Raw genomic sequence first — 27,047 nt, 5'->3', positions numbered from 1 at the left:
AGTGTATGCTGGGCTTTGTAGTGCAGATTACCCACTAACCTGGGATCCACTGTCGTCTTCAAATCGGGGCAAATACTGGAACAGGCAGGTGATTAAAAGTTCGTGACGCCAGTGTCAATTAAACGGTGACACGCCGTGTATGGTATTGTAGAAGAATGAAGCAAGCACAGGATAGCCAACAAAAACTGGAACTTTACTGAATATCAGCGATAATAATACATGGACGCAGTTAGAAGCGCCGTTCCATGAAAGACAGTTGGTTTTATATAAGAATACAGGTGGTTCTTGGAATTACAGAATGGCCGGTCTTAGCAATGTATAATACAGAGTGTTGATTGCAGGAGATGCAGTACAGGCGGCTTGCACACTATTCCTGACTGGTCCTGACACATGTGACTTTCTCTCCAAGGTCTAATGCCCTTTATCTGGCGTACCCTTGAAGCTGTCCTTATCTAGTACCTCCTCTGTTATCTTGAGTACCTCTTGCTTTATCTGATCGGCCTCTGTGGTATTCTGTGTCTTGGCTGATGGCTTACTTATGCTGTTTCATCTGAACGGATGATGACTCAGGAGGGGAACCTTCTCCTTGGATCCGGAACCCGGTTACAGGGCCTTTACTACCCTCTCCTAGTCGGCAGGCTTCAGGCCTGCGCTCCTCTCACAGGCCCATAGCCTGGCCTTGACTCAGACACAGGATCATCTCTGACTCCTCTTCCCACTGTCTGCCTGCTTACTACTTCCTGACTGGGCCTTATATAGACTAGGGCTCCCTAGCTCCCTCTAGTGACTCAGAGCTGGAATAACACCCTAGCCGGCCTGCACATGCACGTTTCACAGTAACAGGAAAATATATGGCAGTACATTGACAAGATGTTCTATACCAACCTCCCCTTAAATACAGGGGGAACGACAATACCCAAGTGACCCTTCAGTAGTGACGGGGTATTACTCTCCCGTACACTACATAGCCACCGACGCCCACCTAACTAACAGACGAAAAAAACGAAATTTTTCTGTGTCACTGGGCTCAGGGCAGGGTACAAAAATGTTGCATTGCACCCACATAAAAAATCGCTGTAGATCGCAGAGTTAACAACAAGTTCTGATATCAGATTATTTCCTATTCTCTCCCTCACAGCAACAGCATCCTGTCCCTACACTAAGCACAGCAGAGTGACGTGCGGCGCTACGTGACTCCAGCTTATATAGAGGCTGGGTCACATGCTGCACTGGCCAATCACAGCCATGTGAAACGCTTGTTGATTAGCTGCCCTGCAGCCTTTCAAAAAGCGCCATTAAATCGACGAACACCGAACCCGAACTTTTACTGAAAGGTTCGGGTCCGGGGTCCAAAAATCCAAAAGTTCGGATTCGCTCAACCCTACCCCCGATCTCAGCCAGGAACGCTGTTACCGGCCCGGAAGCGCACGACTTCCGGATCTGGTCTGCGCAGGTGTCGTGGTCACATTTGACCACGGCATCTGAAAAGTAAGATGTATGCGATTATGGCTGATCGCATACATGTGCCGCGGGTCTCTGCTAAGGTGCCCGCTGCACGATGCGAGCGGGCGCCATGTTTAGGGATCGGATCCATGACATACAGCTACGTCATGGATCCTTAAGGGGTTAAATTAGAAAGGGGGGGGGGTTTACAATGGTGAGCCTGTGCTGGTGCGAGACGTCTCTTGTTAACTACGATTCCAGCCTTGTTTACTGATTCCGTTTATTCTGATCTTCTGATTTCAGGGCACTAGGAGGAGAACTTGCTCTTAATATACATAATGTGTTTGTGAAATCGATCAGCGCCCTGGGCTCCGATGAGCAAGTTGCTAAGTGGTTGCCTCTCGCACAAAATTATAAAATCATAGGAACCTACGCACAGACTGAACTAGGACATGGTAAGTCGTTATTTTTTGCAATCTAGCTGATGTTAGATCCTAGCAATAATATCTCTGCACATGTAGCAGAGCTGAATTTGTCATGTGCTTGACATTGGCCTCATGCACACAACAGTATTTTTTCATGGTCTGCAAAAACGGGGTCCGTAGGTCCGTGATCCGTGACCGTTTTTTCGTCCGTGGGTCTTCCTTGATTTTTGGAGGATCCACGGACATGAAAAAAAAGTCGTTTTGGTGTCTGCCTGGCCGTGCGGAGCCAAACGGATCCGTCCTGAATTACAATGCAAGTCAATGGGGACGGATCCATTTGAGGTTGACACAATATGGTGCAATTTCAAACGGATCCGTCCCCATTGACTTTCAATGTAAAGTCAGAAGTCCCTTTTATACCATCGGATCAGAGTTTTCTCCAATCCGATGGTATTTTTTAACTTGAAGCGTCCCCATCACCATGGGAACGCCTCTATGTTAGAATATACTGTCGGATATGAGTTAGATCGTGAAAACTCATATCCGACAGTATATTCTAACACAGAGGCGTTCCCATGGTGATGGGGACGCTTCTAGTTAGAATATACTACAAACTGTGTACATGACTGCCCCCTGCTGCCTGGCAGCACCCGATCTCTTACAGGGGGCCGTGATCAGCACAATTAACCCGTCAGGTGCCGCACCTGAAGGGGTTAATTGTACTATCATATCCCCCTGTAAGAGATCAGGGCTGCCAGGCAGCAGGGGGCAGACCCCCCCCCTCCCCAGTTTGAATATCATTGGTGGCCAGTGCGGCCCCCCCTTCCTCCCTCTATTGTAATAATTTGTTGGTGGCACAGTGTGCGCCCCCCATCGCCCCCCCCCCCTTCCTCCCTCTATTGTAATAATTCGTTGGTGGCACAGTGTGCACCATGGGAATGCCTCTGTTAGAATATACTGTCGGATATGAGTTTTCACAAAGTGAAAACTTAGATCTGAAAAAGCTTTTATGCAGACGGATCTTCGGATCTGTCTGTATGAAAGCAACCTACGGCCACGGATCACGGACACGGATGCCAATCTTGTGTGCATCCGTGTTTTTTCACAGACCCATTGACTTGAATAGGTCCGTGAACCGTTGTCCGTCAAAAAAATAGGACAGGTCTAATTTTTTTTATGGACAGGATACACGGATCACGGATGCGGCTGCAAAACGGTGCATTTTCCGATTTTTTTTTCCACGGACCCATTGAAAGTCAATGAGTCCGCGAAAAAAAAAGGAAAACGGCACAACGGCCACGGATGCACACAACGGTCGTGTGCATGAGGCCATACAGTAATGAAATCACAATCGATATGTGCTAGGCTTTTTACACCAGGCAGCCATGAACAAGCAGCAATCAATCATATACAAGTCAATTGGCGTTCGTCTTAAGGGGCATTTCACACAGTCAACCTGATGCAAAGGGAATGGGAGCGGAATGATCATTATTACGATCATTCGTCCCCCATTCAGCTTGCATATTGTCTGCAATATGCAAGCTAAATTTTTATTTATTTATTATACGCACTTATATAGCGCTGACATATTCGGCAGTGCTTTACCGACATGAACATCATGCTGTCCGCAATGGGGCTCACAATCTAAGTTCCCTATCAGTATGTCTTTGGAGTGTGGGGGGAAACCAGAGTACCCGGAGAAAACCCACACAAACACAGGGAGAACATACAAACTCCATGAAGATGTTGTCCTTGGTCAGATTCGAACCTAGGACCCCAGCGCAGCAATAATGATCATTCCTCCCCTATTTACCTTGCATCAGGCTGTGTGACAAGCCTCCTTAAGTGCCAATCAACCTGTATATCATCGATCAGCGCTTGTTTTCAAGGGGCTTTTCACATTCTCTAAAGAAAGGCAAATGGGGAGTAATGATCGTAATAATGATCATTTATCCCTCATTCATCTTGCATATACCTGGCAGCAAATCCCCTGTTGTACAGGGTGATGTTTCAGGTGATTGTATCTTTCATGCGGTGGTACATCAACCTGTATAGCCAAGGGATTTGCTGCAAACAATGTGCAAGCTGAATGGAGGACGAATGATCGCAATAATGATCACTGTATGAGGCTGTGTTAAAAAAACTCTTTAAAACGAGTGCTGACTTGTATATCATCGATCTCACTCGTTTTAAAGGTGCTTTTCACATACCCTGAGGAAAAGTGATTGGGAAGGAATGATCATTTGTCCTGATCATTACTATGATCATTATTGCGATCATTAATCCCCCATCCAGCTTGCATATTGTGGATGACAAATCCCCTGGTTATACAGGAATGACGTGCTGCCAAATGAAAGATGTGATCACCCAACAACCAAGTGTTTGCACCTTTTACATATGGCTGTATGTGGCACTGCTATAGTGTATCTGACCCGTACTGTATGGTATTTCTGTGTGGGTACTACCGTACTATATGGCACCGAAAATTGAGCCCCAGACTGATCGGCGCACTCGTACTGTATATGGACACTGCTACTGGAGTACGTTTGCCACATGGTCTAACCCTCTGCATATTTTATGCCTTTATGTTATACTTTTGCAGGAACATATCTGCGGGGTTTAGAGACCACGGCCACGTTTGACCCTTCCACCCAGGAATTTATAATAGACACTCCCCAGATTACAGCAACAAAATGGTGGCCAGGAGATTGTAAGTCATTTTATTAAATTTTTTAAACTTTTGCGCCCCAATTTTTGATATATTCTTAAATGACATAACGTCCTGTTATTTATGTATTTTTTATATGTGCAGTAGGAAAAACCAGCACTCATGCTGTGGTCCTAGCTCAGCTATATAGCAACGGAAAGAAATACGGCATGCATCCGTTCATAGTCCAGGTCCGAAGTCTTGAGGACCACTCTCCACTCCCAGGTAACAATCACTAGACTGTTTGTACGTGGACACCTGAACATGACCCATGCACCGTGTAAGCTTATCCGACATCTCATTTCCAAAAGTTATTTGCTGCTATAACTCTTCCTAACCCCTTAAGGACTCAGCCCTATTTCACCTTAACCCTGGGTTCACACCTGAGCGTTCCTCAAACGCGCGTTTTACGCGCGCGTTTTTATGCGCGTTTTTTGTAATAGTAAACGCGCGTTTGACGCGCGTTTGTGTCATTGACTGCAGTGTCCTATGGCCACAAACGCGCGTCAAAACGCCCCAAAGAAGCTCAAGTACTTGCTTGAGCGTCGGGCGTTTTACAGCGCGTTCGTACGCGCTGTAAAACGCCCAGGTGTGAACCCTTCCCATAGGGAAGCATTGGTTTTCATGTCTTAAGCGTTTTACAGCGCGTTTGAACGCGCTGTAAAACGCTCAGGTGTGAACCCAGGGTTAGGACTTGGCCATTTTTTGCAAATCTGACCAGTGTCATTTTAAGTGCTGACAGCTTTAAAACGCTTTGACTTATCCAGGCCATTCTGAGATTGTTTTTTCGTCACATATTGTACTTCATGACACTGGTAAAATGAATTAAAAAATAATAATTTTTATTTCTAAAAAAGAATACCAAATTTACCTTTTTTTTTTTTTTTTAAATTGCAAATTTCCAAGTTTCAATTTCTCTACTTCTATAATACATAGTAATACCTCCAAAAATAGTTATTACTTTACATTTCCCATATGTCTACTTCATGTTTGGATCATTTTGGGAATGATATTTTTTTGGGATGTTAGAAGGCTTATAAGTTTAGAAGCAAATATTGAAATTTTCAAAAACCCAATTTTTAGGGACCAGTTCAGGTCTGAAGTCACTTTGTGAGGCTTACATAATAGAAACCACCCCAAAATGACCCCATTCTATAAACTACACCCCTCAAGGTATTCAAAACTGATTTTAAAAACTTTGTTAACCCTTTAGGTGTTCCACAAGAATTAATGGAAAATAGAGATACAATTTCAAAATTTCACATTTTTAGCAGATTTTCCATTTTAATATTTTTTTTTACAGTTACAAAGCAAGGGTTAACAGCCAAACCAAACTCAATATTTATGGCCCCGATTCTGTAGTTTACAGAAACACCCCATATCTGGTCGTAAACCACTGTACGGGCACACAGCAGGGCGCAGAAGGAAAGGAATGCCATACGGTTTTTGGAAGGCAGGTTTTGCTGGACTGTTTTTTGTTTTTTTTTTACACCATTTTTTACACCATGTCCCATTTGAAGCCCCCCTGATGCACCCCTAGAGTAGAAACTCCAAAAAAGTGACCCCATTTTAGAAACTACGGGATAGGGTGGCAGTATTTTTGTGAGGCAAGGTAAGGCTACTTTCACACTAGCGTTCGGCTGTCCGCTCGTGAGCTCCGTTTGAAGGGGCTCACGAGCGGACCCGAACGCAGCCGTCCAGCCCTGATGCAGTCTGAATGGAGCGGATCCGCTCAGACTGCATCAGTCTGGCGGCGTTCAGCCTCCGCTCCGCTCGCCTCCGCACGGACAGGCGGACAGCTGAACGCTGCTTGCAGCGTTCGGGTGTCCGCCTGGCCGTGCGGAGGCGTGTGGATCCGTCCAGACTTACAATGTAAGTCAATGGGGACGGATCCGTTTGAAGATGCCACAATATGGCTCAATCTTCAGGCGGATCCGTCCCCCATTGACTTTACATTGAAAGTCTGGACGGATCCGTACGAGGCTATTTTCATACTTAGCTGTTTTTATGCTAAAATAATGCAGACGGATCCGTACTGAACGGAGCCTCCGTCTGCATTATTATGATCGGATCCGTTCAGAACGGATCCGATCGAACGCTAGTGTGAAAGTAGCCTAACAAGAAATAGGCACGGTTTTTATTTTTTGTTATTTACAACATTCGTCTGACAGGTTAGATCATGTTATATTTTTATAGACCAGGTTGTCACGGACGCGGCGATACCTAATATGTATACTTTATTTTTATTTATGTAAGTTTTACACAATGATTTCATTTTTTAAGCAAAAAAAAAATCATGTTTTAGTGTTTCCATAATCTGAGAGCCATAATTTTTTTCAGTTTTTGGGCGATTACCTTGGGTATGGTATGATTTTTGCGGGATGAGATGACTGTTTTATTGGCACTATTTTGGGGTGCGTGTGACTTTTTGATCGTTTGCATTTACACTTTTTGTGATGTAAGGTGACAAAAAATTGTTTATTTAGAACAGTTTTTATTTTTTACGGTATTCATGTGAGGGGTTAGGTCATGTGATATTTTTATAGAGCCGGTCGATACGGACGCTGCGATACCTAATATGTATACATTATTTTTATTTATGTAAGTTTTACACAATAATATTTTTTAAACAAAAAAAAATCATGTTTTAGTGTCTCCATATTCTGAGAGCCATAGTTTTTTCAGTTTTTGGGCGATTATCTTAGGTAGGGGCTAATTTTGGTGACTGTTAGATTTGTTCTATTTTGGTGGGCAAACGCCTTTTTGATTGCTTGCTGTTGTACTTTTTGTGATGTAAGGTGACAAAAAATGGTTTATGTAGCACAGTTTTTATTTTTTACGGTGTTCATCTGAGGGGTTAGGTCATGTGATATCTTTATAGAGCCGGTCGATATGGACACGGCGATACCTAATAATATGTATACTTTTTTTTTTTTTACTTTTCGGGGAAAATGACGTTTTGGTTTATTTTTACTTGAAACTAAAATTTTTTTGGGGGGATAACTTTCTTTTTTCAACTTTCTTTTTCACTTTATTTTTTGTCCCACTTTGGGACTTGAACTTTTGGGGGTCTAATCCCCTTTACAATGCATTACAATACTTCTGCATTGGCTGTATGAGTAATACTGGGTGTATTACTCATACAGCTTCCGGCCTGTGAGATCCAGGGGGCTGGATCTCACAGGCTCGTCACCGGAAGGCAGCGCTGATGCCTAAGAAAGGCATCGTGCTGCCTTCCATGCCATCGGGTCCCCCCTACAGCCGCATGGGGACCCGATGGCACCGCAGGTAAAAGCCGCAAACCGCAGGTCTGAATTGACCTGCGGTTTGCTGCGATCGCCGATGCGATCGCCCCCCGGAGTTGTGACAGGATGCCCGCTGAATGATTTCAGCGGACATCCTGTTCCGATTAACCCCCGCGCCGCATTGTAGTTTTAAAGTTAGGACGTAACCAGTACGTCCTGGGTCCTTAAGGGGTTAAAGGCTATGTACACCTCTGAGAACAATTATTTTTGTTTTTTTATGATTGTATTTTGGGGCAAATTATATATTTTTTTTGAATAGGTCTTTATTAAAAATATTGAGCTGTTCTGTCAAAAAGGATAACTGTTTTTCTAGCTGTGTGTATCCTACTTTTACTTTGTGCCGATCATCTAATAACCCTTATCTCTAAATTACTAAGAGGTCATAAACACTTATTTAAGCCACATTCTTATCAGTAAGATAAGGATTGAGCTTTGATGAGTGTTTATAATGTCTGTGAGTAGAGATAAGGAGCCCATCAGCTCCCTGCCTGACAGAGCAGAGAGAAAATTCAGATCCTGCTAGTAGAGCATCTCAGCCCTGTACAGAGAAAAGAACTCCATATTTTTAATTAAGACCAATTGAAAAAAATGATTCTTGGCTCATAAGGAGTGCAATGCACTAATAAAAATGAATTGTCCCCAAAGTTGTACATAGCCTTTAAAACATGGATTCAAGTCCATTCAGTCAAAATAGCAAAAGTGAGATACACACTGATTTTGAGCACTTTGGTCTGGTTCACAGTTGGCTTCACCCTGACCAATTGCTACACAATAGCACTGACCAATCAGAGCTGACAGTGCCAAACTGTGGAGGGACACACCCCACGGGATAGTAGCACCCAGTTGTTAGTGAAGTCATACATTTCCAGGAGGAATAACAGAAGAACAGCACAATGCTGAGATCTAAGACAAGAATAATATCTTATATATTAAAAGCATTTGCTTAAACAAACCTATAATGAAGCTGAACGTTTCTTGTAAAAGAAAATCGTAGCAGTCACAAGTAAGAAATGTCGCCTTGGGGATATATATATATATAATTTTAACTTAACCAGTTTCTTTAAAGAGTATCTGTCAGCAGGATCAACCCCATAAAAATAAAATAAAATAAAACATAATGGCTGATCGCACTGACCCGGCTGACTGTCTATATTCCTTTTTACCCTGATTCATTGCTTCATATAAGAGAAATAAGTACCAATTTTAAAAGTATGGAAATTAGGGCCAAAGTGCACCAAGGCCTGGCCCAAGCCACTTGGTGCACCTAATCTCTTCTGTTTTGCTTCCCCGGACGCACCCCCCTCCAATAGATTAAATAGCCAGGCTTCCAGGTGGAGGGGGGGGGGGGGGACTGTCCAGGGAAGCAGAGCAGAGGAGCTAAGCTGCAGTGGGTAGGGCCAGCCCTTGGGAAATGTAAGCCCTAATTTGCCTATTTTGAAAGCCGTTATTTCTGGCAAATCAGCAAAGTCATCCCTACCAGGCATTACGGCTAGTTTAATAGGGGTTGATCCTGCTGACAGAGGCTTGATATTCCATTTCGGTCTATAACCGAGCAGATCATTTACCTCTATTCAGGAATAACTGTCGGGGACATTGGACCTAAGATGTCCTTTGAGAACATTGACAATGGATTCCTCATAATGAGAAATATTCGCATCCCTAAGGAAAACATGTTAAGCAGATATTCACAGGTAACACTTGCTTATATATCTTGTAAGTCATCGGGTCCCTTGTGTATAGTGGTTTTCCCCATGGATTTCCATGGGGTTGTTACCAAAAACAAAAAATATGCACCAAAAAACCACGTAAATGAACCAAAACTTGTTAAATAGTGTAGATTTATGTGCATTATTTTTTTAGCCAGCATTATGCCCCATCCTGTTTAGATCTTGTCTGTTGACATCTGTGTATAATCATACCTCATTATGGCGCCAACAAATCGCATATTGGCCCCACGGTAGGGCCACATGTTGCCTACAGAACAGGTAAACCCTGCTGTTCTAGATATACAGTGGTGTGCATGTTAATTCTTGGCATGGAAACCGCGATCAGCAGCCATTCGCAGTTTAGCGTTATTGAAATCCATGGTCACAACTGCAGCATATAAACTGAAAATCCACAGCAGAAATCCAAGGGATTGTGGATCTCTCACCGTGGGAACCTGCCTTTGGCTGTAATACAGAGAGAGAACCTGTGCACACACCTGTAGTCAGGCGGTCCTGGGAGGAGTAGTCGCATCCGGTGTTTGTCTACTTCTGTCACTTGAGACTTATTCAAACTTCTGCAACCCATGGGTGACACCTTGTTTAAGGATCACATGCCCATCTTCTGCTTACATAAGGGTCACCACTGTGTCACATAATGTACTGCTCAGCAGATTTTTAGTATCTTCAGCATAATTTATTTGCAAATTCTCTGCATTTAATTCACAGTAGGGTGGATAAGATAAAGGGTAGATTAGATAGATGCATAAAGAAAAATTACATAAAGAAAGAGGTAGATGGTAGGTGGATAACAGTAGATATATAATAGATACAGTATATGATAGATAATGGGTAGATATTAGATAGATGATAGACACAGTAGATAGATGATAGAGAGATAGTAGATATATAATAGATAAATAGATAATATATAATAGTAGGAAAATAGATATTAGATGGTAGATGATATACAGATAATAGATATTAGATATCAGATATTAGACAATTTTTTTTATGTATTCAAATTTTCATCAATTTGTTTCGAAACTAAACCATCAAAAAGGGGCAACATAATCTACTATGTAGGTTACCTGTCCGAGGCTCTGACCGCGTTGTCTGAGAAGGCATTAGTGCCTCACATTAGCACCACGACCTTCTAACAGCTTTTCCTAGACCATGTGAAGCTCTGTTCGCTGGTCACATGGCCTTGGTGCAGTTCAGCCCCGTAAAAGTGAGTGGGCCTGAGCTGCAATGCCACGCACGGCCACTATACTATGTACAGCGCTGTGCTTGGCGAGTTGAGAGAAGGCCGCAGCGCTACTGCGAGCTCCAGTGCCTTCTCAAACATCTGATCAGTGGAGGTCCCAGGTGTCCAATCGCCAAAGATTAGAGGATAGGTCATCGGTAAAACAACATTTGTTAAACCCCTTTAAGGTGTGTTTGGGTAAAGTCCCGTGACCCTTGACCAGAAAGGTTGAATTATCCCACAAGACCACAGACAATGAGTGATATCTGCTTGTGGAGACCCACAGCAAAGACAAGAGTCTGAGGGGTAAATGTCCATCTTAAAACCTCTGACAGGTCACATATCAGATCTCTGAAAAGCTTGGAGAACCATTTCCATCCTTCTGGCTGATGGGAGTGTTTTTAGGGATGTAATCCATTATATTTAAGAGATCCTTAATGTCCAGCTCAGGAAAGACAGGGAGCCATGTCACCAATCTGGTGGAGCAGATATGATAATGTAACATGGGATGTAAATAACTATACAAGGCAGCGAACGACTAAGAACCCAGTGAAAAGTTGAGTCCATAGACAGAGATTAGATGGATACGGGGTTGATTTGGCCCAGCAGAGTACCAGAAAATCCTTTTGGTGGGCCCATGTTTTGACAATAATGGACTCCTAATTAAACAGGGCCTTAAAGTTCCTGTATAAACAGAGGTTTGGGCCCTCAGAATAATTTCCTTTTGGCCCAAGGGACATCAGTCTGATGCTGGATGGATAGATATTTAATCGATATCATAAATTAGATACTAAAAAGTGAAGATAAAAATATTCCCCATTACGACGCTGATGGTGTCTGTGCCTGCAATACCAAGGAGAATGTCCCACATGGGGCCGATCACGGGGTTCTACATAGTATGTGATGCCCCAGCAGTAGATGGTGTAGTGCAGGAACAGACTATCGGGGAGGCCGGGACCTCACAATGTCAGCTATGATGAAACATGTGAATAGTATATTACTGCAAACAAAGAAGGACTGTGTGTGAACATAGCCGAGGACGTATCACCCCAGCCGCAAGAGAAGGAAAGTACTTTTCGTGATACTGCTTCTTGTAGAATCTGTTATCAGCCACACACGCGTCTCAAGAGGTTTATTCTCCGCACACCTAGTGATGTTTCGACCCATAAGCATAGTTGGGCCATTCACAAGCCGTGTTCATGGCCCTATAGGTGTGTGGAGAAAAACGTTTTAGAAATTGTGAGACCAAAAAAGGGATTATCCAGTAGAGACACCATGGCACCAGCATGTGTGCTGTTCCACACCTTTTTTACGCTGTAAAACAGGAGAAACGTATAATAATCCAGCGCTTGATATTTCCATAAATTCTGTACAGTAGAGATGTTGATGTTGATTACCTCTTTGGCACCAGGTTCTGCCTGATGGCTCCTATGTTAAACGTGGATCTGACAAGATGAACTATTTCACCATGATCGCTGTGAGGGTCAACATGCTCCAACGCGAGGTTCTGGAGGCTCTGATGAAAGCCTGTACCATCTCTGTCCGATATTCTGCTGTGAGACGCCAGTCAGAGCTAAAACCAGGGTATGTTCTCCAGCATTCGATGACCATGTATATCACCAAGAACCTTCTGCTTATGTTTAACTTTCAGTTGTCTTCTTCTGTCACGTTTTTTGAAACTTCTACTCAACCATTCATAATAATAATTGTTTTTCAAAGAAGTGACAATTAATATGGCCGCCATAACACCTACAGTCAGCTCCATAAATATTGGGACATCGACACAATTGTAACATTTTCTGGCTCTATACTCCACCACAATGGATTTGAAATGAAACAAACAAGATGTGCTATAACTGCAGACTGTCAGCTTTAATTTGAGGGTATTTACATCCAAATCAGGTGAAAGGTGCAGGAATTACAACAGTTTGCATATGTGCCTCCCACTTGTTAAGGAACCAAAAGTAATGGGACAGTTGGCTTCTCAGCTGTTCCATGGCCAGGTGTGTGTTATTCCCTCATTATCCCAATCACAATGAGCAGATAAAAGGTCCATAGTTCATTTCAAGTGTGATATTTGCATTTGGAATCCGTCGCTGTCAACTCTCAAGATGAGATCTAAAGAGCTGTCACTAAGGCCGAATGCACACGGCCATTTTTCACGGCCGTGAGTGGTCCGTGGAACTACGGGCTGGATTCCTGCTGAGAGCAGGAGCACACGGCGTCATTGGTTGCTATGACACTGTGCGCTCCCTGCTGCCGGCCACAGTACAGTAATACACTGTACCGTGAAAAACGGCCGTGTGCATTCGGCCTAACAGTGAAGTAAACCATTATTAGGCTGAAAAAAAACAAAAAAAACATCAGAGATAGGAAAAACATTAGGCGTGGCCAAAACACTCTCCAGGAGGTAGGTGTATGTGTGTCAAAGTCAACAATCAAGAGAAGACTTTACCAGAGTGAATACAGAGCGTTCACCACAAGATGTAAACCATTGGTGAGCCTCAAAAACAGGAAGGCCAGATTAGAGTTTGCCAAACGACATCTAAAAAAGCCTTCACAGTTCTGGAACAACATCCTATGGACAGATGAGACCAAGATCAACTTGTACCAGAGTGATGGGAAGAGAAGAGTATGGAGAAGGAAAGGAACTGCTCATGATCCTAAGCATACCACCTCATCAGTGAAGCATGATGGTGGTAGTGTTATGGCATGGGCATGTATGGCTGCCAATCGAACTGGTTCTCTTGTATTTATTGATGATGTGACTGCTGACAAAAGCAGCAGGATGAATTCTGAAGTGTTTTGGGCAATATTATCTGCTCATATTCAGCCAAATGCTTCAGAACTCATTGGACGGCGCTTCACAGTGCAGATGGACAATGATCCAAAGCATACAGCAAAAGCAACCAAAGAGTTTTTTAAAGGGAAAGAAGTGGAATGTTATGCAATGGCCAAGTCAATCCCCTGACCTGAATCCGATTGAGCATGCATTTCACTTGCTGAAGACAAAACTGAAGGGAAAATGCCCCAAGAATAAGCAGAAACCGAAGACAGTCTCAGTAGAGGCCTGGCAGAGCATCACCAGGGATGAAACCCAGCGTCTGGTGATGTCTATGCGTTCCAGACTTCAGGCTGTAATTGACTGCAAAGGATTTGCAACCAAGTATTCAAAAGTGAAAGTTTGATTTATGATTATTATTATGTCCTATTACTTTTGGTTCCTTAACAAGTGGGAGGCACATATGCAAACTGCTGTAATTCCTGCACCGTTCACCTGATTTGGATGTAAATACCCTCAAATTAAAGCTGACAGTCTGCAGGTAAAGCACATCTTGTTTGTTTCATTTCAAATCCATTGTGGTGGTATATAGAGTCAAAAATGTTAGAATTGTGTCGATGTCCCAATATTTATGGACCTTACTGTACATCAATGTTTGTCAATCAACTTTCTCTATCCCTGTATAACTAGGCAGGTTTGTTCATGAGGCCTCTAGAAAAGCAAACTGTATAGCGGTCACATCGCGAGCCACAAATTCTTTATTTTTTCACATACCGAGTGAGTTTTTATTGACTTCTTCTCATGAGATCACAGGTTGACTTGATGACATCACTCATCCTTAGGCTGTAGTCTGAACATAATAGCTGTCATCACTTGAAGGAGTTGTCCACCTTTTTTTGTTAGAAGAATCCCTTGATGAGTGTACCCCAACAATCGGCTTTAATTTGTGGGTTGTTCAGTCTCCCTGCAGCGTCTCTACAGGAAAATTCAGCAATTGCATGGTTTTTATTAAAATAAATGGGCTCCCCCTATTATTGCCTGGCTATGCTGGGTCCTTCAGAGTGAAAAATACACCATCTTTAGGTAGCACTAACTAACAACAGATAAGGGCCCATAGTTAGTGACCACCCCCTCCCTCCTCTATTAACTCAGTTTTCCTGAAAATGGTAATTGAAAATGAGTTTTCTAAAGTGGACAACCCCTTTAAGATCCAAATACAGGCTACCACTATAGTGGAGACTTGAGAGCTTCATCAGACGTGGTAATGATTTCCATGCTAGTAAGAAATTATTAGAAATTACAGGCAGCTCTTTGTTTTTTTCATGCTTTATTGTGACTTTTTTTTATTTTTCACCCTAGGGACAAAGAACCAAAAATCCTTGAGTACCAAACTCAGCAACAAAAACTTTTGCCCCTCGTGGCTACGTGTTACGCTGTCAGTTTTACAGCAAAATATGTGAATACATTTTACCACGACGTGTACAGTGAGATTAAGAAGGAGAACTTTAACACGCTTCCTGAGGTACAATGATGACATTGTTCAATCTTGTAGATCACCTATTCTATGACTCGTATATTAAAGTCTATTGACACCTTCAGGGGCAATTTTTTTATGATTGCATTTTACTCATTTTGGGCTTAAAATATTTTTTTTCAGTTGGTCGTTATTAAAATTATTCAGCAGCTTAACTTCTGGGTTAACTTTTGCCTTGCTGTGTGAATTGTACTTTCACGCTGTGTCTGTCATCTAATAACCATTATCTCTAAATTACTAAAAGGTCATAAACGGTTATTTAAGTCACATTCCTATCAGTAAGGTAAGAACTGCACTATAAGAGTGTTTATAAGGTCAGAGATTAGAGATAAGGAGCCGTCAGCTGAGCTGCTGGCCAGAACACAGAGCCTGTTACTGGAGAATCTCAAGGCTGTACAGAGAAAGGGACTAAACATTTGTAATAAAGACCAAATGGAAAAAAAAAGATTTTTAGCTCCCTAAAGGTGTACATAGGCTTTAAATACTGTATGGAGGGAGCATGTCTACTGGGTATACAAAGTTGATATCTATTACATCTATTTAGATGCTTGCTTAAAAACTGTGCTGCCTGCAGGATGTAAGTGCGGATTATGCTGCTTGTATTCTGTGAAAGGATCACTGATCGGGGCTATCACAATATACTGATAGGCATCTTTAAATCCCTCTGTAGGCAAAACATTCACAGAATAAGAGCTGCTGTAAATGGCACCTATACTCTAATTGTGGCCCCTACAGGGCTGCAGAATCTAATCTGATTTCTCTGGCAGTGCTCTGCTCTGTTACTGACATTGCGATGTGATGGTGATATTATAATCTGAAATGTTTATAGTGGCATTCACTAATAAGTGACTCCAAGTTAGAGTTGCACTTTAAAACTACACATGTTCATCATATCTATTTGAAGGGTCAATGTGGCTTTATAAAACTTTTGATATGTCATAGACGCACATAAAACGTGTTGCTCCCCGGCGGGGGTGTCAGCGATGAGACCCTCACGATCACTTGAACAAGAAGAGAGAAGTGTTCACATATTGTGTTTCTCTCACAGAAGTGAGATGGGCCCATAGATGTTCCTGCAGCGCGAAAATAGAGCGCTATATGCATGCACTTCTTTCTTCTCGCCCTAGCGATTGGTGGGGGTATCCGCACTCACTTCTTTTACTAGAGGAACTCAAATGGAAAGCAATACAGGCAAGGCAGTTTTCACTCTGGCAGAAGAAGGTTCTGTGCTGAGGAAAGGTCTGAGCTAGTTGTCCCTCTCTCTTTCAGAAAACTGGTACCCTGACCAAAAGGGCTGTTGAACCAGGGTCAGTGGCAGAGTATACCAGTTTCCGCATCTTCTTCTGGTCACTTGTGCAGTCTGGCACTCTCTCCTACTGAACCCTGGTCCCTATCTGCAGAAGACTAGGTGCTCTGACTGCTCTACTTTTATACAGTTTCTAAATTAACGAGAATATTCTAGTGGGAGGGGTGAAAACAGAAGTAATGTTGCAATTTTAGTCTGCCATAGACTTGTATAGAACCTCAGTACAAGTCAATGGGAAAAACTAAGCAATTTTAAGACCTACACAGTCTAACAGAACTTAATCAGACGGTCAAAAGGTCTGTTTTTTTTTTCCTTCAAAAACGTAGCTTTCCATATTCTCTTATAATTAATAACTGTGGAAAATTAATCGATTCTCAGTGCACAGGTAAAAAGTCCCAAAGTCTCTCAGTATTAAGTGGCTGTGTATTACCCTTTCCACGGAACAGTGCAAATGAACCAGATGATAAACCACATAAAATTCAGCTCAACAGTATAAAACAGTATAAGTGCACAAAACAGCATAAATCATAGTGCAAATCAACTGTTCAAAGTGCAATAAAGTAGAGAGTTGCTGTCTTTGCATAGTAGCAATAGGGGCAAATGTTCACAAACGTCCATTGTCCAAAGTACCCTTTCTCCAGGGCACTACAGATGTTATGTAGATTGTGTAACACTTGTAGATGAGTAGCACAGAATAAATTATCTATTTTTTAACATTGTACTATCTTTTTTGTATTTCCAGCTCCATGCCCTTACAGCCGGAATGAAGGCTTTCGCAACAGAAGTCTGCTCAAATGGAGTAGAAGTTTGCCGCAAGGCATGTGGGGGCCACGGCTATTCCCTTTACAGTGGTTTACCTTCCCTCTACACCAAAGTGACTGCTTCGTGTACTTACGAAGGGGAGAATACCGTCCTGCACTTGCAAACTGCAAGGTAACACTATATAACAATATCTGATATCAAGAGCGATGTTGTTCATGCATTTTCTTTCTGAATTTATTTTCACTTATTATTTTTCCTAGATTTTTGATCAAATGTTTTACTGGTGCCCAGTTGGGGAAACCATTACCAGCCAGTACAGCCTATCTATCCTCTCCAGGGGCTGGTGGATGCAAGGCCATGAGACCTGCTGACTTCCTGAATCCGGAGGTGTACCTGAAGGCATATGAGTATAGGGCATACAGGTAAGAGAAGGTTGGCACTGAACTTTTGATGCCCTCTTCCGATGTTCAATAGCACATTACAGAACCGTCTCATACATAGGCAGATTACTTACCAGTTATGTTTTGGTGGTTGGAGGACAGGGTTAGCCCAAATGGCACCAAATCTGAATATCAGCAGTAAGGTTATGGTGTGGAGGGACGGACTGTACAGCAATTTCCCTCTTTAGAAAATGGTGAATTGAAGCATTGCCTTCTTAAAGAGAACCTGCCATCCCATCCCTGTAACTGGAAGTCTCCAGGACAAGATGCAGAATCTTTTAACAGGTCCACAAAGCTATTACCTACCGTAGTACCATACTGTTATGTGGCAGAGAGGCTGTTGGGCTATCTCGAGGGACAGGTAGGAGGGAAGAAGGAGTGGACAAAGTTGAATTTTACATTCTCGATCCTTGTGTTCTCCAGGCCTGGCAGCGAATTGCTTCCCTCTCCGGTGTAGAACACATATATACACTTGACAGAAGTTGAGCGTGTATTAGGGAAGGTGTCTGGAGGAACCTTAAAGGCTATGTACAGCTTTTGGGGGCAATTTTTTAAATTATTATTGCATTGTACGTATTTTGAACTAAAATTAATTTTTTCAATTGGTCTTTATTAACAATATGGAATCCTTTTTAGTGTACAGAGCTGAGATGCTCTACTAGCATCCTCTGGATTTTCTCTCTTTTCCGTCAGTTGGGGATCTGACAGACTCCTTATCTCTGCTCTCTGACATTATAAGCATTCATTAATGCTCAATCCTTATCTTACAGATAAGAATGTGACTTAAATAAATGTTTATGACCTCTTAGTAGTTTAGAGAGAAGGTTTACCAAGTGAAAGCACCAGTCACACAGCTAGAAAAAGAGTTAACCCTTTGTGACAGAACAGCTCAATATTTTAAAAAAGGCCAATTGAAAATATGATTTTTAGAAAAAAATAAATGTAAAATTAAATCGTAATAAAAAATTGCCTCCCAAAGGTGTACATAGCCTTTAACCCTAAAGTTGATGTAAGATGTAATAATTATACAATTGGTAAAAGGGGTGTTCATGGAGAACAGTAATGATGACCCGTCATCAATATTTAATTGGTAGGGGTTCCAACTTCTGGCACTGCCATAGATCAGCCATGATAAGGAGCCCACAGTCCTCCTGGCAGCTTACCAAGCAGAGCGCCATACATCGTATAGTGGCTGTGCTTGGTATAGCAGTCCAGGCCCCTTCACTTGAATTGGACTGAGCTGCACCTGGGCCATGTGACTGATGAATGTGACGTCACTGCAGCTTCCTCAAAGAGCTGATCGACAGGGGTGCTGGGAGTCGGATAAATATTTTACTCCCTTCAAATCTAATAGCAGTGTAGTAACATAATATTGGGTATCATCAGAGAAAAGTGCATACTGAGCCATGGAAATCGATAATATTTCACACTGTACACTGCCGAGTATTCCAGTGACAGACAAAATGCTCATCCTAACCAGTCACCACTGAAGAGCCATTCTGCAGACTTCCCGCCAGTCGGCCAGGTGTATAGTGCTGCTCTATCTATAGAACGGCATTGTATCGCCATGATGTTCGTCAGTGTAATTACACTGTAAATGATACAATAATATATATTTTTTTCAGTTTAGTCAAACCCGCAGCGAAAAAAATCGAGAGCTTGGTGAAATCGGGGGCGGAGCAATACCTGGCGTGGAACAGCACCTCTGTGGAGCTTGTGAAAGCCTCAATAGTAAGTGCCTACTCACCTAGTCTGTCAGTGTAATGAAATGTGAGCAAAATTCTCATTAGAGGGCTGTCTCATTATTCCTCCTAGAAAATGATGAATAAATTGACAGACTGATGTTACCCGTTGAAGGTGTGGTTCTTTACATTGTCCATTGAGTCCCAACAGTGTAGGGACACACCTGTATGACCAGGGGAATTGCAACACCTAGTTGTCAGTTTATTTATACGTTTCCAGGAGGAATAACAGAGGAACGGCACTGTGCAGAGTTCTAAGAAATGATGATCCAGAATTATTTCATGAAGAATACATGTACATATGTCAGGAGAGGTGACTGATGTCGTCGTGTCTTTTAGGCTCATTCCCACTACTTAACCGTGAAGATTTTCGTCTCTGCTCTGAATTCGCTGTCCGATGAGCCTGCCATTAAAGCTGTTCTGAAGCGGCTGTGTGACCTGTACGCATTGCACGGAATATTCACAAGTGCTGGTGATTTCTTACAACATGGCTACCTGTCGGGGAAACAGCTGGACATGGTCACCACTGCTTACCTGGGCCTCTTGGCTGAGCTCCGGTGAGTGATTTGGTGAAGGTTGGCACAAGACACAAAGTGGCAAGAGCTGATATGAATGGCTTGGGATGAAAGAGGTTGTCTGAGTGTTTAACACTGATGACCTACAGTACGCACTGAGCGCAGGAGTCTGTAACGCACTGGACGCAGGACTTAATTTAAAAAAAGAACACTCACAAGAGAGAGAATACAGGCCTCCCCTGGCCCTGCTACCTGCTTGCCCAGTCTGTCTCCTCAGTAGGTGCTGCCTGCCCATCCCGTGCACTTATGAAACAGTCTGCCTCCTGCAGAGTCTGCACTGTACGAGAGGCAGGGAGATAGCAGGGCTGTGAAGGGAAAAGTACCAGAGCACAATGACAGCCCCAGAGCCTTTCTGCTGCCTGGCCAACCGTATGCTGCCCCAGCGCCAGCCTGCAGGGCATAGAGAGGCCTGGGGGCCACATTACAGCACCACTACATTTACATTTATTTATTATCAAAAAGCATCATACATAACGAAAAAAATAACAAACTATTTTTACTGTCCCTTTTACGCAAAACCCAGAACATAATATAAGACAAAAACAGACATTAAACTTAACTCCATTTATAATAAAAAATTTACTTACAAAAGAAGCTGTTCAGTCGTCTGCTGTGCCGTCCTCTGCTTGCTTTCGCGGATTCTTTCCCTTCCTTTTTGTCTCTCCTCAGTGCGCAGGCGCACTGTTATGGGGGATCTGTGGATGACACACTGTTAGGCCCCATTCCCACATCCGTAACGTGCTTCGCAGACCTGCAAAACACGGACCGCACATCGCCGGCACTAATAGAATATGCCTATTCTTGTCCGCAAATGTGGAAATGCGGACCCGGAAGTGCAGGGATGTGCGGCCCCATAGAAATGAATGGGTCTACAATTCCGTTCCGCAAAATGCAGAACGAAATTGCGGACGTGTGAATGGGGCCTTATGGTGGATCTGTGGATGACGCACTGTTATGGGGGCACTGTGGATGACGCACTGTTATGGGGGACCTGTGGATGACACACTGTTATGGGGTCCTGTGGATGACACACTGTTATGGGGGACCTGTGGATGACGCACTGTTATGGGCAGGCCGTGTCCCCTAGTGAGTAGTGAGGCGGTGCTCCACAGTCCGTGCCATCCCCACCCCTCTATACTAGGGCCCAAAACCCCACCACTTCCCTCATTTCAGATGAGCCCCCTCCTCCTGGTGGAATGCCTCTTGAGGGGCAGCAAGACAAGCCTGGGTACGTGGGAACCCGGCTGGCCAACATGGGGTGTCCGTGAACAAGGTTTCTTGGGTGCATAGGTGCAGAGGGAATGGGCCTCCAGCATCAAGCATGCCACCTCACAGCAGCAGCCAAGAGACCACGAAAAGGACCAAGAACCCCTGCATTCTCCTTCCCTGCTGGGTTTGGGGGTCTTTGGGGCTGAAGGAGCGTAAGTGTCTGCGCTCATTGCTGTTCGGTGGGGTTGAGGGGTGCGATAAATGCTGGGGAAAGCCTCATTCACAAGTTTGGGATGGGCCTCTGTGGAGGAGCCTCTGGCTGTGTTCAGTGTCGCCCTCTGCTGCAGCGGAGAAAGGAAGTGACAACTGATCTGGGCAGATTTACAAAAGTGGTTGTCAGTCTTCCAGTTCATCTGTTGTCACACTAACCTGAACCCCCTTAAGGTGTATTCAGACGTTATGTCCATATTGCATTTTTTTTTTTTTCTCAAATGCACGGCAAAAACTGCAATCTGACTGTCACGCCCTGAAGCTGACGGCCCAGCGCAGCCTTGGCTCATTTTCCCGATGAGGGATATGCTGCCTTTCCCTTTAAGTGACAGCTCCACCAGCTCTTACCTCAGTCTCTACTCAATCTCACAGTACTAGTGTTGCATAGCAGCAGGCCGGACGGCAGCGTAACGTCACCCGCCTGCTCCTCCCACTTTATTAATGAGGCAGGCGCGCAGGCGTGAAGTGAGTGACGTTAAGCTTGCGCTGCCATCCGGCCAGGCCTGCCTGCTGCTCTACTTTGATAGTGACCCCTCCATGAGCAGTACAGTACAGTAGACCCCGCGGACGGTCCTGCAGCCAGAATCTCTCATGGGGCCCCCTAGTGGACGTGTGTCCTCGGTCCATGCCAGGGTGCCTGAATGGTCAGTCCACCCCTGTACAGTATCCTCAGAATAGCTCCTCAGTATGTGATCGGTAGAGGTCCGACACCCAGAAACCAGAACCCCCCCGGGGCAGCTATTCGAGGAGGCCACAGCGTTTTGGTGAGTGCCACAACATCCTCACAGTTTACCTAGCACAGCGCCATCCATTGCATAGTGGCTGTGTCTGGTACTGCAGCTCAGCCCCATTCATTTCAATGGGACTCATCTGCACCTAGCCTATGTGACTGTGACCAATGAAGGTGATGTCAGTGGCCTAGGAAGGAGACATGGCGCTCTGTCTCTTTAAATAGCTGATTGGCTGAAGTGCCAGGTGTCGGACCCCCAACAATCACCTGTTTCGAAACATTTGAAACCCCCCCCCCCCCCCCCCACCTTTTAGGAAATTTTCCTAACTTTCCGCCTGTAAAACATTTATTTTTATTTGTAGGAAAGACGCAGTTCTACTTGTTGATGCCTTTGATTACGCAGATGAAGAGTTATTATCGGCCCTGGGGAGCTATGATGGCCACGTGTATCATAACCTGCTCGAGTGGGCTCAGAAAAATCCGGAGAACAAGAAGGTGAGTCCTGAGGGTGATGGCGACTGATATCCCAGTGCTTATCGATGGTCCTCCTAGTTGTCAGGCCACCAAATTTTTATGGCATACCCATTTTAAGGGGTTGTCCACTGTATGCTAACTTTTCCTAGTGTGCTGGAAACGGCATTATATTCAGCCTACGAATAGGCTGCAAAAAGAGCATCAGCATTGCTGGCCTCCTGTGCTGAGCCAGCTCCCCCTTATACATAACAGTCCTGCTCAAACATGGCTGCTGATGGAGGGACTCGAGACAATCCAATCCATCAGTGGGCCCCCATTCAGTAACGCTGTGCATGCACTGGTTGCTCATGCTGGGCACATGGGTCTAGTCTCTTGCCCATCCATCAGTGGTCCTATAGGGGCAGGATTGTTATGCATATGCAGGAAATGGCTGTCAACCCAGTGGGGGTTTGGGGCTGCACAGAAAGGTTAAAGGGTATGTTAACATTTGGGGGTAATATTTTTTTTATTATTGCATTGCACTCATTTTAAGCTAAAAATAATTTTTTTAGCTGGTCTTTATTAAACATTTTGAGCCCCTTTCTCTGTACAACCTTGAGTTTCTCTAGTAGCAGGCTCTGTATCTTTACTGTTTCCTGTCAGGCAGCTCAGCTGACGAGCTCCTTATCTCTGACCCTACAAACACTCATTATAGCTCAGTCCTCATCTTACTGATAAGAATGTGGATGAAATAAGAGTTTATGGCCTCTTAGTACTTTAGTGAAAATGGTTTTAGATGACCGGGACAAAGTGAAAGTACGATTTAACACTGGTAAACAATCTTTTGTGACAGAATCGTTGAATATTTTTAATAAAGATCGATTGAAAAAATTGTTTTTAGCCCAAAATAAGTAAAAGGCAATAAAAAAAATTCATCCCCACATACAGCAGTCTGGATCAGCAGTGCTTGTGGGCAACATGACAATAGGATGCCTCGGTATGCATCTAATTTAATAAATATATATTTTTAAAAAATTATTATTATTATTTTTTGTATGCTCAGATCCCATGTTAGAGAGCTATTCTCCCCCAAGAGAATGGCATCTGATGGAGCATTATGTTATGGGGGCTCTGCCATGTGCATAAGGTCTTACTGTTCCACATGCTTGTCCTCTGCTTGGTGCTCCTTTAAAAAAAATATTTATAAATATAAATGTAGTCAGGCACCTAACTGCATGGCTGAAGCCGGGCACGGGGAAAACCAGGAGCAAGTCCAAAACCTCCTATTCACACTATACTAATAAAGACGCACATATCACCGGCTCTAAAACGTTTCATCCAACAATAAGGCAGAGGCCTCAGAGGCCGGCCACGACCTCAAAGAGAATATAGGATAGAGTGGTCTCCTGTGATTAAATAAAATCTAAATTTTGTTTCATTTCCTGAGTATTGCTCAATACTAAATCTGTGGTGTGGATAATATACCCCTTTCTAATTCTCTTGAAGGTGACTCCAGTGTTTGAGACTTACCTGAAGCCTCACCTGCAAAGCAATCAATCCAAATTATGAAGAGGACATTCCCACAAGACCCAGACGCCACATGACGTGATTATAACGTGTGCTCTTTTCCTGTTTTCACACCTCAGGGATGGTTTTTCTAATGTTTTTAGTCACTGATAAGAATCTCAAGGAATTGGTGGTAGAGCGAAACTATGTCTGAGGCCTCATCTCGGCTGCCGTCAACCAATGTCTGGAAGAAAAGCCATAAATCTGAACTGTAAATGTAAACTTGTACAGAAGATCAGGATGTCAGCAAGACAAGAAATTGACCAGAAATGGTGCATGTGAAGAGTGGAGAAGCGGCAGCTAGTTGCTTCTTTCCTCTCTAAATCTCCTCTGTCCTCTCTGTAGCTGAAACAGAGTCTCTTAGAAACTGAACTTCTTGTCTTTCCCCCATCTACTTTTAACCTACCTATGGCCTCGTGCTCGCGTCCGTATCCATTTTGTGGTCTGCAAATCGTTGATCCTGTCAATGTGCCACCTGCACCTTTTTTTTCTTTTTTTGCGGACCCGCTGACATCATTAGGTCCGTGGTCCGAATTTTGTGGACATATTCTATCTTTTTGCAGAACAGACATATGGATGCAGAAGGCAAATTAACAATCGTGTGCCTTCCACATCTGTAGGTCCATTCCACGAAAGGATAGAACATGTCTTATACTTGGCTGCAAAAAATGCGGATGCAACAAAGATGGTATCTGTATTTTGCGGATCTGCAATTTGTGCATGAGGCCTAAACCTAATAATTCAGTTTCAGTCTGTGGCACAATCGCAACTCCTGGGCAGCATGCCTACTGTCTTGGGGTTATGTGTGACTCAGATATTTCCTTTGCTTCCCATAGTCAATCACTTGTCACCTGCACCCCGAGAACATCTCCAGAATCCGCCCTTTTCTCATTGTGGAAACGGCCAAAACTTCTCACCCACAAAGCTCTCCACAGTGCTGCACCTCCTTACATCTCCTCCTCTCTGATGTCCATCTACCACCCTTCTCGTGCTCTCTATTCTGCCAGTGATCTAAGACTAACATCCTCCATAATTCAAACCTCTGTCTGGTCTTCAAGACTTTTCTCAAGCTGTACCTGCTCTCTGGAATGCATTGTCCCGGACAATCAAGTTGATGCTCAACTTTCTTTGCTTTAAACGTGCCTTAAAAAACACTTCTTTTCAGGCCGGCTTATGTTCGGTAAACTGACTCTTCCTCATTTATCCCCCAACCTCCGACAGTAATCCCCACACTCGGGGGACCAGCTCCATCTGCACTGCTCTGTTTAGTGCGATGATGGCCGGACCGCTTTAGAAAACGCCCCATTTCCTCATAGAATGTAAGCTCTTGTCAGCAGGGGTCCCCACTCCTGGTGTTCCAATTGTATATTAGCCTGTAATTTAATTCTGTGATGTCTTTTGATTCGTACATGAACCCATCTGACTTGTAAAGCGCTGCGGACTATGGTGGCGCTATAGAACTAAAGATTATTATTAAAAGGGCCTCCAAAAATGAGAGCTTTACTATGATTACTTACTGTAGGAAAAATTTTATATCAGCATTTAGTCACCGGATCACCAGGGGCCCCACTGGGTTTTAGAACTGCCCCCTTTGTGGCAACTATCAGCCTTCTCTTGTCTGCTCCGTGTGCAAAAGAAAAATGCATTGCAGTAAAAAAATAATAAAAATAATTAAGAACGCAAAGTTCGAAACGCGTCAATTGTGCGGGATAGCAGGGATGTGTTCATACATGTGAAGCTGTTTTTGAAAAAATAAAGACTATGCAACAAAATCGCATTCAAGTGCTGGAACCTTTCTTTTCGTTTCTCTACAATCAATGGACTTACTTATTACTTATTAAGTATTTGTATAAAATTCGCCTGTCACACTATCGTGTGACCTCAAGAAATGTTTCCTCTTTATGACACCGGCACTGCCTTACTGTCTATTGTCGGTTACATCGTCGCCTGACATAAACCATCTGTTAGTTTGATTGGTGAATGCAAAGAATGAGGAGAGCGTCAAATAAGGGACGTGGCCCCGGTCGTGGTGCTGCTGGTGGAGCTCCTGTTGCACGAAGAGGATGTGGTCAATCTGTGGCAGTTACACGCACAAGTGAAACACCTTCCTCAGGTGCGAGTAGGTGACAGAACCTGCAGCGGTATTTAGTCGGGCCTAATGCGGCTCTACGAATGGTGAGGCCAGAACAAGTACAGGCGATAGAAGATTGGGTGGCTGACAGTGCCTCCAGTTCCTTCACATTGTCTCCCACCCAGTCCCCTGCTGAAAGCTCAGAGTTGGCACCTGCAGCCGATGTCCATCAGTCTTTGACCTCACCCCCTTGCAAATCAGCCAAGCAGTCTGAGACCCAAGTCATGCAGCAGTCTCTTCTGCTTTTTGATGACTCTGCTGATAGGGTTTCCGTGGGCCATCCACATAGCCCTGCACCAGAAGTGGAAGAGATTGAGTGCACCGATGCCCAACCACTTATGTTTCAGAATGAGTACATGGGAGGACCACCGCAGCACGTTTTGGATGATGACGAAACACAGGTGCCAACTGCTGTGGATTTCTGCAGTGTGCAGACCGGCAAGGAGGGCAGGGGTGAGGACTGGGTGGAAGATGATGTGGAGGATGATGAGGTCCTCGACCCCACATCGAATCAAGGTCATGCGAGTGACGTTTTCAGTTCGGAGGAAGAGGCGGTGGTCGCACAGAGCCACCAGCACAGCAGAAGAGGGAGCAGGGTGCAAAAGCGTCTGTAACATTCATGGGTGACATTTTTCCATTTTTGCCATGAATAAACCCCTGCTCTGCATAGGTGACAGGGACCTACATTTCTAAAATTCATCTGTTACATTGATAGTTG

The 27,047-nt window shown here is 43.9% G+C and overlaps 1 protein-coding gene across 1 annotated transcript in view; it reads left to right on the top strand.

Annotated features, from left to right (window-relative positions):
* LOC122943473 (peroxisomal acyl-coenzyme A oxidase 2-like) overlaps positions 1-25,975 on the top strand; it is a 43,468-nt gene extending 17,493 nt beyond the window's left edge. The window contains exons 3-14 of the mRNA XM_044301237.1: positions 1,747-1,898; positions 4,471-4,578; positions 4,681-4,800; positions 9,456-9,571; positions 12,241-12,413; positions 14,971-15,133; positions 17,194-17,384; positions 17,474-17,635; positions 19,279-19,384; positions 19,735-19,952; positions 22,542-22,674; positions 24,139-25,975. Of these exons, the coding sequence (XP_044157172.1) occupies positions 1,747-1,898; positions 4,471-4,578; positions 4,681-4,800; positions 9,456-9,571; positions 12,241-12,413; positions 14,971-15,133; positions 17,194-17,384; positions 17,474-17,635; positions 19,279-19,384; positions 19,735-19,952; positions 22,542-22,674; positions 24,139-24,201 (1,705 nt within the window). The 3' untranslated portion in view covers positions 24,202-25,975. The remainder of the gene's footprint in view (positions 1-1,746; positions 1,899-4,470; positions 4,579-4,680; positions 4,801-9,455; positions 9,572-12,240; positions 12,414-14,970; positions 15,134-17,193; positions 17,385-17,473; positions 17,636-19,278; positions 19,385-19,734; positions 19,953-22,541; positions 22,675-24,138) is intronic.
* Positions 25,976-27,047: the final 1,072 nt, after the last annotated feature.

The sequence above is a fragment of the Bufo gargarizans genome, chromosome 7, assembly GCF_014858855.1.
Source record: "Bufo gargarizans isolate SCDJY-AF-19 chromosome 7, ASM1485885v1, whole genome shotgun sequence".
NCBI lineage: Eukaryota > Metazoa > Chordata > Amphibia > Anura > Bufonidae > Bufo > Bufo gargarizans.
This window is presented reverse-complemented; position numbering and strand designations above follow the sequence as displayed.